Source organism: Choloepus didactylus, chromosome 20 (assembly GCF_015220235.1).
Source record: "Choloepus didactylus isolate mChoDid1 chromosome 20, mChoDid1.pri, whole genome shotgun sequence".
NCBI lineage: Eukaryota > Metazoa > Chordata > Mammalia > Pilosa > Megalonychidae > Choloepus > Choloepus didactylus.
Genome location: NC_051326.1, coordinates 22998689 through 23011015, shown reverse-complemented (window position 1 = coordinate 23011015; position 12327 = coordinate 22998689). Strand labels below are relative to the sequence as shown.

The window sequence follows — 12327 nt, the reverse complement described above, 5'->3', positions numbered from 1 at the left end:
ACACCTTCATTAGCACACACACAAAAATAACAATAATAATAATTAAAGTGAAAAAGAGCAATTAAAGTAAAAAAGAACACTGGGTACCTTTGTCTGTTTGTTTGTTTTCCCTTTTTTTCTACTCATCCATCCATAAACTAGACAAAGGGGAGTGTGGTCCTTATGGCTTTCACAATCCCACTGTCACCCCTCAAAAGCTACATTTTTATACAATTGTCTTCGAGATTCATGGGTTCTGGGTTGTAGTTTGATAGTTTCAGGTATCTACCACCAGCTACCCCAATTCTTTAGAACCTAAAAAGGGTTGTCTGTATTGTGAGTAAGAGTGCCCACCAGAGTGACCTCTTGGCTCCTTTTGGAATCTCTCTGCCACTGAAGCTTATTTCATTACCTTTCACAACCCCCTTTTGGTCAAGAAGATTGAACACTTTTATAGCCTTATAACTGTAAATCTGTATTCTAAAAAAATCCCCTTTATAAAAAGCCAACCCATTTCTGGTATTTTACATAGAGGCAGCTCTAGCAAACCAGAACAAGCAGTTTTAGGTTTATAGACAAATCTTGCAGAGTACAGAATTCCCATATACCCGTCCCCAACCCTACAGTTTTCTCTATTATTAACATTTTGTATTAGTCTGGTACCTTTGTTACAACTGATGAAATAATATTACTGTAATTGTATCAAGATAGTCCATAGTTTACAATAGGATTCACTCTTTGTGTCATACAGTTCTACTCTGGTAACATCATTTATAAGATCTTTTTCTATACTTTTTTTGATGTTACTCTTTTAATTAAAAAAATACTAAATATATCATCATACTCAAAGTTTTAAAACTGTGTTTTTCACTCAATAGTGTTTCTAAGATCTGTTCATGTTATAATAGATGTAGATCCTCTTAATGGTTACATAGTATTCAATTGTGTGACAATGATACATTTTCTTTATCCATTCTCCTAAAGATGGATATGTAGGTGGGTTCCAAAATTTCGCTTTCTCAAAAAATGTTGCAAATTATCATAGCTAGTGCATAGGGTGCTTACTATGATTCAGACACTGTTCTATTAGTTTACGTGGGTAATTCACTTACTCTGTAAAGTAGTTATTAATACTATCAACATTTTCCAAATGAGGACACAGAGGCAAATTGAGGTTAAATAACTTAACCAAGATTACAGAGCCAGTAAATGCTGTAATTAGAATTTGAATAGGTAGTCTGGCTCCAAAGTCTTGTGCTCTTAACCTCCTAGTACAAGTCTTCTCCTCCCATGTGCCAGAATGAACCTAGAGTATATAAATACAAGCAGCACTGCTAGGTTTAAGATATGAGCGTTTTCCAGTTTTATAAACCATACTGCAGTCCAAAATGGCTAAATTTATTAAAATTAGCATCTGAAATGAATTGATCTGTTCATATGTCCTGATATAACAGTTTTAATTTTTGCCAATCTGAGAGATGAAAAATGGCAATTTCATTTTAATTTGCTTACCTTTCATTTTCAATGATAATGATCTTTTTCCCCTATTTATTAGCCAATGGAATTTCCTTTTCTCTGAACTACCAGTTCAGGTCTTTTGTCTATTTTTTTTGATTGGGGTTGGCTGTCTCCTTACTCTTCTGCGGGAATTCCTTATAAAATTCTGAATATCAATTTTCTTGTTTTACATGGTAAAACTGTTGCCTTCTAACTTGTCCATGGTATCTTCTATTGCACAAGTTTTAAATTTTGATACAGCAAATTTGTCTACCTTTACTTTGTGATTTCTAATGATATATGCAAGAACTTAGAATATCAATTTTTTTTACCCCACAAAAAAGTTACTAACTTATCCCTAACAGAAATATATGTTAACTTCCTCAACATTTTTGTTTTAGGTACCTTATGAATCTGAAAACATTGTGGTTTACATTTCTGTCATCACTAGTGAGGAACATCTTTTCATAGTTATTTCTATTTCTTCAAAGAATTATTTCTTCGCACATAATATCTCTTACAGTATGGAAGTTTTGCAATTTTATGCAGTTCTATCTTCTAATATTTTCCTTTACCAATTATGAGTTTTACACCATTCTTAATAACTTCTCCATCCCCAGAATGAAAGATTATTCTCTATAATTTACCTCTAATACATCTAAAAATTTTGTTTTAGAACTTTAATTCATCTGTAATTTATGTCCATGTAAGATATAAGACAGAGATATAACTTTGCTCTTATTCGAATGCATAACCAACTGCTACGAAGACATCGTTTGAGTAATTCAGTTTTTGATGTAGGCATGAAATGCCCTTTTTATCACATATAGATGATTTACTTTTAGATTCTCTATAATCTAGCTATTTCTCCACCAGTTCCACAATATTATTTACTTTGGTAGTACACTTTCATATTTGATAAGGCAAAGCCTTCACACCATTATTCTTCCTTTCAAATATTTCTTGATATTACTTTATAATCAGAAAAAAATAACATATGCTTTTTGTAAGAGGAATGATCTTAGATAACAAAGCCTTAACTGAGAGAAATACATACATAATTACAAAACTAGCATTCCATTTTATTCACTTACTCTCTCTTAGAAGAACGAAAGGTTAACATTTGTATGACCTTCAATTTACAGAACATTCTCACATTCATTATGAATGACATTTTGTCAAAGAAAATAATCCACTCATTTTAATACTAATGGATATTCCAACTGAGTTTAACATTTCATTGCCAAAACAAATTTGAAATGCTGACTTCATAGCAACCAAAGTTTACACTAAATCAATTACTCATTTGCGTTGTATTTTATATGCAGATTAAACAGTAAACTAAAGCATAATCACACAGTGACAATTATAAATTATAATGCAACATTCACTAATTATACTTAGAATATGTCCATTCTCTGGACAAAATAAAATTGACAATAATGAAAATAAATTAAGGAAAAACACAGCTTACCTTGTCATTCAGACCTTTATTAGACAAAAATCTGTCATCTATCTTGTCACATTTTAGAACTGTGAATTTCAACTTTGTTACTAAATTTGACTTACAGATCTTTTCCTAAAGAAAATCAACTTACATTTTTCACTATAAATGATCTGGACCACTGGATTGGGGCCATCATTCTGTGGTACTGGATCTATATCAGCCCATTCTGCTCTGTCCCTGAAAACACACATATATTTTTCAATGATTACATTCAAACACATAAGAAGAAAAAGAACTCTGAGGTTTTTAAAAATGTCAACAATTACACTTACATTAATACTAGTAACCTACAGACATCTTAATGTAATCATGGTTGAATTCTTCATGGCCAAGTTTTGCCACTGTGCTTTACATAGTAAAGTTTTAAAGTAAAATGAAGATAAAATGAATAATATTCCCATTGAAAAGTTAATAAGGTAACAGTTTTGAAAAAATGTTTTTGCAGTAAGTACACATGCTTTTAACTTCCAAATCAATCTAAATCATTGGTCTAAGATTCAGCTTTCCCTTAATCCATAAGACTCTTCGAAGTCAGTCGGCATTTAAAATTTTTTGAATAACAATTTACCAGGAACTGACACTTTAAAAATCAAAGTAAACACTGTAAGTTTATTGTATACTAGAGGGGTAGCCCGGTGATCACTAAGAGTATAGGCTCTGGAGTCAGACTGCCTGAATTGGAATACAGGTTCTACCACTTACTAGTTGTGAGACCTTGAGAAAGTTACTTAACCCTCTCTGGGCCTCAGTCTCTTTATCCAGAAAACGGGGATGATAATATTATCAATAAACTGCATAAAGCTGTTTTGAAAATTAAATGAGGTAACAGGCATTAAGCACTTAAAATGTGCACTCAGTCAAGAGAGCTTCTGGGAACATGGAAAAGAGCGGGAAGTTTCTTAAATTCATGAATCACGGCAGCCTAAGAAAGTGTTGTCCAGAGTTTTATATTTTCTACGTTGCTTAACAAACCCGAGAGCAGCCACAGAGCCATCGCGGGTTTTCACCCTTTCCCCTTTCTCTCGAAAACAGTGTTAGATCCAGGACGCAGCAAGCCCGAAAGGCGCGCGAGGGACACGGGCCACCGACTCCGCAGAGCGCGTCTCCCGGGCCGCGCGCGGGGTAACAAAACCGCAGAAACTTCAGCCAGACACAATGAGACCCGAGGCACGCACCGGGGACTGCCACCGGCGTTAAGCCCCCGCCTTCAAAGAAGAGCCCCCGGCGCGGAGGCCATGTCGCGCGGGCGTTACCTGTACAGGACATAGGTGGGCGAATCCAGGCTCAGAAACCCGTCGTCCATAGGGGACGCCACAGCTTCTCCGGCCTCGACCGCCATCTCTTCTTCCACCTGCAGCTGCTGTTGCTGTGGGGGCGGTGGGTGCGGCTGGGGTGGTGGCTGCTCCGGCTGACCAGGCTCGCTGCCCTGCGCTGCCTCCCCGACCCCCTCAGTGGCCGCCATCTCACCTCAGACCGCAGCGGAGGTGGTGGCGAAGGCCCCGCCCCTCCACGGCCCCGCCCCTCACTCCCTTCCTCCATGCGGCAACTCACTTCCGGTTTTCTCTCGCTCTCTCTTTTTTTTTTTTTTTTTTCCCTACCATAGAGATGCGAGCCAGAGGGGCCGGGGGGGCGGGGTGTGTGAGCTGGAGGGCGTGTCCACGGGAAAGGCTACGTCACGCCTCCAAGGTGCAGAGGAGTAACTCAAGATTTCCTTTGCTTCATCCCATCGGTAGGCCTTTCCAGATGCTTGTAGTTGACACTTAGGGCTATTAATTTGCCCCACGTAGGAGAGATGGTTATTCTTTTTGACGGAGTCTTAGATGCCGTACATCTAAGGGCTCAAGATCCTCTGGTCCCTATCTCAACGCAACTTACCTTCAGTGCCCCTCATTAAGCTTTTAAGGGCCTTATGTTCTTGCACACATTTTTTATTCTTTTGGATGCTAAGAGTTTATACCGCAGAACCTCAGTAATCCAGGGTTTGTGGCTTTTGAAATTAATTTTTTAATTATAGAAGTAGTACATGTATACGTTATAGAAAAGGGAAACTCGTTCATAAAACAAATATTTACTGACCACCTGTGGTGTGCCAGGCATGCTCGCAGCAGTGAATAAAAACCACGGTCTCTGCCGTCATAGAATTTATGTTCTAGTGAGGAAGATCATGATAGATAATAGCTGCATCATGTCAGTAGTTGTAAGTGAAAACACAAATGAGGGGGTAAAATGTGTTGGTAGGTGCCTTTTTAGGTAGGGTAGTCAGGAGGGCTTCTCTGTGAGTTATATGAGTAGAGACCTGAAAAGGGGACATGCATGCTAGCTATAGAGAACAAGAAATGAATGCTTAGCATGTTCTGGCTTCAGCAAGGATGTTGATATGACTGGAGCCCTGTGCATGACAGGATGGAATTATAGGTGATGAGGTAAAAGAGGTAGCCAGGGACCATGGTAAGAATTTAGAATTTGATTTTAAGTGGAAATAAGTGGAAGGTTTCGAACAAGGGAGGGACATGTAAATTACATTTTTAAAGGATTACTCTGATAAATGCGTGTGAAATAAATTGTAGAGGGCAAGAATGAAAATAGACCGGTTTGAAAGCCACTGCAGTAGTCCAGGCAATAGGTTAGAGTGTGTACATTTGATTCATAATTCATGTGAATTGTGGCTCATGAAATTAATTTAGTTCTCCAATGGTGGACAAGGGGATATGCCAGTCCTCCTCCAAGGAAAGATTTGCTGCCCAGCTTTAGAAAGTGCAGTCAGCAGACAGCCTCCAGCATGGCCTGAGGGACAGCCCACACTGGATGAGCAAATGAGGGCCCTGACAAGAAACACTCCAACAGGCAAACTCACTGCAGAGCTCCCCGCCTGGTAAACTGAGGCTTCACAAGGCACAGTTTGAATTCACAGATGTTTATCCCTAATCTTGCATCCACATTGCATCTGATTCCATGGCATTTTTTTTTAATGAAATAGAATGGAATAGAAAATATCAGAGCATATTGTATTTAGGAAAAAAAGAATTAATATGTGAAATTTTCTTATTTATACATATTCAGGCATAATGAGTCATGTAAAATATATTTCTTACTGTGGATCATGGTCAACAAATTTTGGAAAACATTGGACTATATTAATAGTCATGGAGGTGATAAGCAGTAGTCGGATTCTGGATATACTTTAAAGGGTGATGTGATAGGCTTTGCTGATGATTAACTGGATGGGGGATTTGAGACGCACCCCCCTCAAAAAAAAACACAAACCAAAATAGTTAAGCGTGATACCAAGGTGAAAGTTCTATTTGCTCAAATTAGAAAAAAGTCCCTTTGACCATTCAATCCTGTTTTAGTTTGGTAGTACATTGAGTTATTTTCCTATGGATTTACATCCACATTTGTTTCTGTTTTTTGTTTTTTTTTTTCATTTTGTTTTGGTCTTATTTTAACCAGGGTCCTGTTTTCTTTCTTCTTTCCTTCTTTCCTTTCCTGTCCTGTCCTGTGCTGTGCTGTCCTTTCCTTTCCTTTCCTTTTATCTTGTCTTGTCTTGTCCTGTCTTGTCCTTTCTGGTCTTACAGAATTTTAGTCCTAAATGGAAATTTATTTTTTTGGACCCACAATATAAGCTTCTGTGTCCTTCCTCATCTTTTGATATGAACTTCCCCAAATTCCCTTCCAATAGCCTATACCTATAAATTGCACAATATACTGTTTAAAGTTGTCAGTGTAGGAAGAGAAAAGCAATTATGCTGCCACTGCTTCAAGACAAGTACCCTAAACTTCATCAGCCCTCCCACAAAACCTGTCTAAATAAAAATACAATCTAAGTAAAAAGACTGATCCTCCTTGGAGCCAGACTGCCACCAGAAAGCACTTACCATATGAAAGTGAATTCTGGAACTGGCACTATCTTTCAGATCCTTGCTATGTGCTTACAATTATGTCCCAGAGCACCATCTTTGAAAGAGGGGAAATATTAAAGTCTCCTGCTTTCTTATCAATCTTTGAGAATATTAGTAATAGTATAAAATGTGTGTGGTGAAAATAAGGACATAAAAATGGAAGTCAGAGAAAGGAAATTATGGGATAAGGTAGAAGTCTTTATAACTGAGGAAGACGGAAATATAGAATCTAGGTGAATATACATAAGGACGTATGAATGGCTGCCAGGACACACAAAATGATCTAATTTGAGATTTATAACAGTCTGGTAGAGAAACCAGCGTAGGTATTATTCCTGCACTTTACAAATGTGCCAGGTCTGAGGGCCCTTGTGATAGGATTATGGAGTAGGGTAACGGTAAGGACACTGACCCTAACGTAACCCAAATGACTGCCTCCCTATTTCAGAGGTTACCTTCCTCCGGTCCACTATTTCTTTGCTTTTTTTGGGGGGTGGTGGTGATGATGGTGGTGGTATTATGTATCATGCTTTTAATACAAACTTAAAAAAAAATCTGGAACAATATAAACTGTACAGATTTGGTCATTCTTTTTGCTTTGTTTTTAAACTAAATCTCTAAACACACCAATGCCCCATTCCAAAATATTGCACTCATGAATACAAAATGGTTGATTGTATTCCTCCGTCACTAAAGAAAAAAACTCATTGCCCTGCAACCCCAAGCTCTTCTCCACAGTTGCCTCAGTGCACACTTTCCCAGACCCAGGGATAAAACTAGAGAATCTATAGAGCACTGCATTGAGAAAAATACGTCATTCTGGGGTTTACATTCTTTACAAGAAAATCCACCTTTTGATTTGTTCCTGGGAAAGGGGTAGATAGAGAAAGGGTAGGGAAAGGGGAGAAAAAGGTTTAATTCTCTTTTTTTATTTTAAAGTTTGTGTTTCCTGAAAAAATATCTTGTTTCTCTCCTCTTTTTAAGAAAAAATCTTGAAAAAAATTAGTTTTTACATTAGAAATATACATATATTATATATAACTCTTACATTTTACAAATGTAGCAAAATTATTCAGTACAAACGGACAGCAAAAAATGTAAAACATAAAAAAAAAAAAAATTCCCTACAAAACCAAGTAAATTAGTGCAGGTTTTTGTTTTTGTTTTTTTAGGAAAAAATAGAATTGAAGCAAAATGCCTAGATTTGAGACAAGACAGACTGACCTGGGCCAGAGACCCCAGTGCTGGAGTCAGGTTCCTGAATACGTTTTTCTTTGTTTTTCAAAAGACACAAGGGGTTGGTTTCCCCCTCCCTGTCCATGGGAGAAGAGCAGGCCTGGTTGTGAGTGTGCGTGAGTATGGAAGGGGTTCTGGAAAGGAGATAAGTCAGCATCCAACCTTTCCTGGGGAGCAGCTGTCTGCCTGGGCCTGTCACCTGGTTGGGAGCTGAGGATAAAGGACAGGGTGGGGCTGGGCCGAGAGGCCAGGGCAGTGCCCTGGCTGGGGGAGGTACAGCTGGTGCCTGTCACAGCGAAAGGAGACGGGCTGGTCCAGTATTTCTTAATCCTGGCTGCACCTTAGAATCACCTGGAGAGTTTTAAAAATTCCAGTGACTAGACCCCACCCAAAGAGATTCTGATTTCATTGGTCTAGCATGAGGCCTTGGCATCAGCATATTTTAAAAGCTCCCCATGCATTCTAACTTGCAGCCCAGGTTGAGAACCATTGCTCTAGTCAGTCCTTGGTGCAGCCTGCTTTTCATCAGATTACCTGGGACTCTTAAGGTACAATGACTGCTAGGGAGAGAGACCCAGGCAGGTTGATTTAACAACCAGTATCCTCATTAAATATATCAACCAATCAATCAATAAAAATTAAAATATATATTCCCTTTTATTCTCTAAATTAAATAAACCACAACACGTGTGTAAATAAAACCGCTTACCAAGTGATTGTAGTACAAATTGTTCATCAATTAATTTAACACCTTTATTGAGATGTATTTTGCATAACACAAAATTCACCCGTTTCAAATATATAATTCATCATCAATTTTGGTATTGTTGATATAAGCTTTTCTTTGGCATAGCTGTTACTTAGCTAAATGATGTTCCCAATTTTATTGAACTCTTCCAAAGATTTCCCCCTAAGATTGACCATCTTTAGGTGACTGGGATCCTGTTAAGTGCCTGAACTGTCAGCTTTCAACTTTCCTCAATGCTCTCCAGGGTTCAGCTCCTCTTTCAACATCCTCTCTCTCCTCTATAATGAGGCACAATGATATCATCAGAACACTGGATGCACTCCAGGAGCTAGTGCCAGGATTCTGCAAGCTAGAGAGAAAGAGGGGAGGATAGAGAAGAGGAGAGGTGAATAAAAGTTGGGTAATCCTGGTTGGCAGAATCAGGAGCCCATTTCTTGTTTGCCTTATTCTGCCACCAAGCATACAAACCTGGGCCCAGTCCAGTCAAGGGATAGTCAGCACAAGACAGCAAGGCAGTGACTGGTTGCAGCCCATTACTAAGTAAGGCAAAGGCAGAAGTCGGTGGAATGAAATCCACAGAATGCTGAAGTAAAACATCTGAAACATAGAATTTTATGTCCTGCAAAAATCTTCTTCAAGAATGAAAACAAAATAAAGATATTTTCAGATAAACAAAAACTGAGTTTGCTACCAGCAAACTTCCTGCATCTCTGACTTTCCATCTGACAATTTCACTTGTCAGCCCCCTCCCCCATCCCATCCTCTTGAGAGCTTGATTGGGATTATATCAAATCAATAGATCAATTTTGGGAGAACCGACATCTCTACTACAATAAATCTTCCAATCCATAAATATGGTATATCTCTATTTAGGTTTTTAAATATATCTCAGTGAAGTTTTATAGTTTCTCTGTAGAGCACTGTTGTTTCAGTTTGCTAAAGCTGCCAGAATGCAATATACCAGAAATGGATTAGCTTTTACAATGGTTATTCATTAGTTCTCAAATTTACACTTCTAAGGCCATGAAAATGTCCAATTAAGGCATCAACAGGTTGATACCTTCTCTAAAGAAAGGCCACTGGCATCTGAGGTTCCTTTGTCAGATAGCAAGGCACATGGCTAATAACTGCTGGTCCTTCTCTCCTGGGTTTCATTGCTTTCAGCTTCTGGCTTCAGTGGCTCTCTCAGCTCCTCTGGGGGCTTTCCTCTAAGCTTCTCTGGGTATTTGTCTCTCTAAGCAATCTGGGTGTTTCTCTCTCTGAGCTCTCTGGCTTTTTCTGTCCTTTATCCTCTCATAAAGGACTCCAGTAAAGGATTAAGACCCACCTTGTATGGGCTGGGTCACATCTCAATTGAAACAACCTAATCAAAAGTTCCCACCCACAGTAAACCCACACACATAGGAATCAATTAAAAGAACATGGCCTTTTCTGGGGTACAAGCACAAGCACTTTCACATATTTTGTAAGATTTAGATTTGCATTTTCTACTTTTTTCTGGTATACAGAAATGAAATTGATTTTTATATCCAGCCACCTTGCTAACATCTATTAATTCTAAGACTTTAGCTGTAGAGATTAAGAGAGTATGGTATTGGTGCTGAGATAGACAATTAAATAATGGAACAGAGTAGAGAACTCACAAACTGATTCATGTATATATGGATGCTTGAGGTTTGACAAAGCCTTCACAGTCGAGAAGTGATAAAAAGATGATATTCTGGAAGGCGGGGCAAGATGGCAGACTGGTGAGCTGTATGTTTTAGTTACTCCTCCAGGAAAGTAGGTAGAAAGCCAGGAACTGCGTGGACTGGATACCACAGAGCAATCTGACTTTGGGCATACTTCGTACAACACTCATGAAAATGTGGAACTGCTGAGATCAGCGAAATCTGTAAGTTTTTGCGGCCAGGGGACCCGCGCCCCTCCCTGCCAGGCTCAGTGCCGTGGGAGGAGGGGCTGTCAGCTCCGGGAAGGAGAAGGGAGAACTGCAGTGGCAGCCCTTATCAGAAACTCATTCTGCTGATCCAAACTCCAACCATAGATAGACGGAGACCAGACACCAGAGAATCTGAGAGCAGCCAGCCCAGCAGAGAGGAGACAGGCATAGAAAAAAAACAACACGAAAAACTCCAAAATAAAAGCGGAGGATTTTTGGAGTTCTGGTGAACATAGAAGGGGGAAGGGCAGAGCCCAGGCCAGAGCTCAGGCCCTGAGGCGCATATGCAAATCCCGAAGAAAAGCTGATCTCTCTGCCCTGTGGACCTTTCCTTAATGGCCCTGGTTGCTTTGTCTCTTAGCATTTCAATAACCCATTAGATCTCTGAGGAGGACCCTTTTTTTTTTTTTTTTTTTTTAATCCTTTTTTCTTTTTCTAAAACAATTACTCTAAGAAGCCTAATACAGAAAGCTTCAAAGACCTGCAATTTGGGCAGGTCAAGTCAAGAGCAGAACTAGGAGAGCTCTGAGACAAAACGCAATAATCCAGTGGCTGAGAAAATTCACTAAACACCACAACTTCCCAAGAAAAGGGGGGTGTCCGCTCACAGCCATCATCCTGGTGGACAGGAAACACTCCTGCCCATCGCCAGGCCCATAGACCAGAACTGCCCCCAGACAACCCAGTGTGACGGAAGTGCTTCAAATAACAGGCACACACCACAAAACTGGGCATGGACATGAGCCTTCCCTGCAACCTCATCTGATTGTCCCAGAGTTGGGAAGGTAGAGCAGTGTGAATTAACAAAGCCCCATTCAGCCATCATTTCAGCAGACTGGGAGCCTCCCTACACAGCCCAGCAGCCCAGAACTGCCCTGGGGGGACGGCACTCACCTATGACATAGCACAGTCATCCCTCAACAGAGGACCAGGGGGTGCACGGCCTGGAAGAGGGGCCCACTTGCAAGTCTCAGGAGCCATACGCCAATACCAAGGACTTGTGGGTCAGTGGCAGAGACAAACAATGGCAGGACTGAACTGAAGGATTAGACTATTGCAGCAGCCTTAAAACTCTAGGATCACCAGGGAGATTTGATTGTTAGAGCCGCCCCCCCCTCCCTGACTGCCCAGAAACACGCCCCATATACAGGGCAGGCAACACCAACTACACACGCAAGCTTGGTACACCAATTGGACCCCACAAGACTCACTCCCCCACTCACCAAAAAGGCTAAGCAGGGGAGAACTGGCTTGTGGAGAAACAGGTGGCTCGTGGACGCCACCTGCTGGTTAGTTAGAGAAAGTGTACTCCACGAAGCTGTAGATCTGATAAATTAGAGATAAGGACTTCAATTGGTCTACAAATCCTAAAAGAACCCTATCAAGTTCAGCAAATGCCACGAGCCCAAAAACAACAGAAAATTATAAAGCATATGAAAAAAACAGACGATATGGATAACCCAAGCCCAAGCACCCAAATCAAAAGATCAGAAGAGACACAGCACCTAGAGCAGCTACTCAA

The 12327-nt window shown here is 40.0% G+C and overlaps 1 protein-coding gene across 1 annotated transcript in view; it reads right to left on the bottom strand.

The window, feature by feature from the left end:
• FNTA (farnesyltransferase, CAAX box, alpha) overlaps positions 1-4483 on the bottom strand; it is a 33655-nt gene extending 29172 nt beyond the window's left edge. The window contains exons 1-2 of the mRNA XM_037813319.1: positions 4237-4483; positions 3075-3160 (exon numbers count right to left, since the gene is read on the bottom strand). Coding sequence (XP_037669247.1) covers positions 3075-3160; positions 4237-4445 — 295 coding nt within the window. The 5' untranslated portion in view covers positions 4446-4483. The remainder of the gene's footprint in view (positions 1-3074; positions 3161-4236) is intronic.
• Between the last annotated feature and the right edge of the window lie 7844 nt (positions 4484-12327).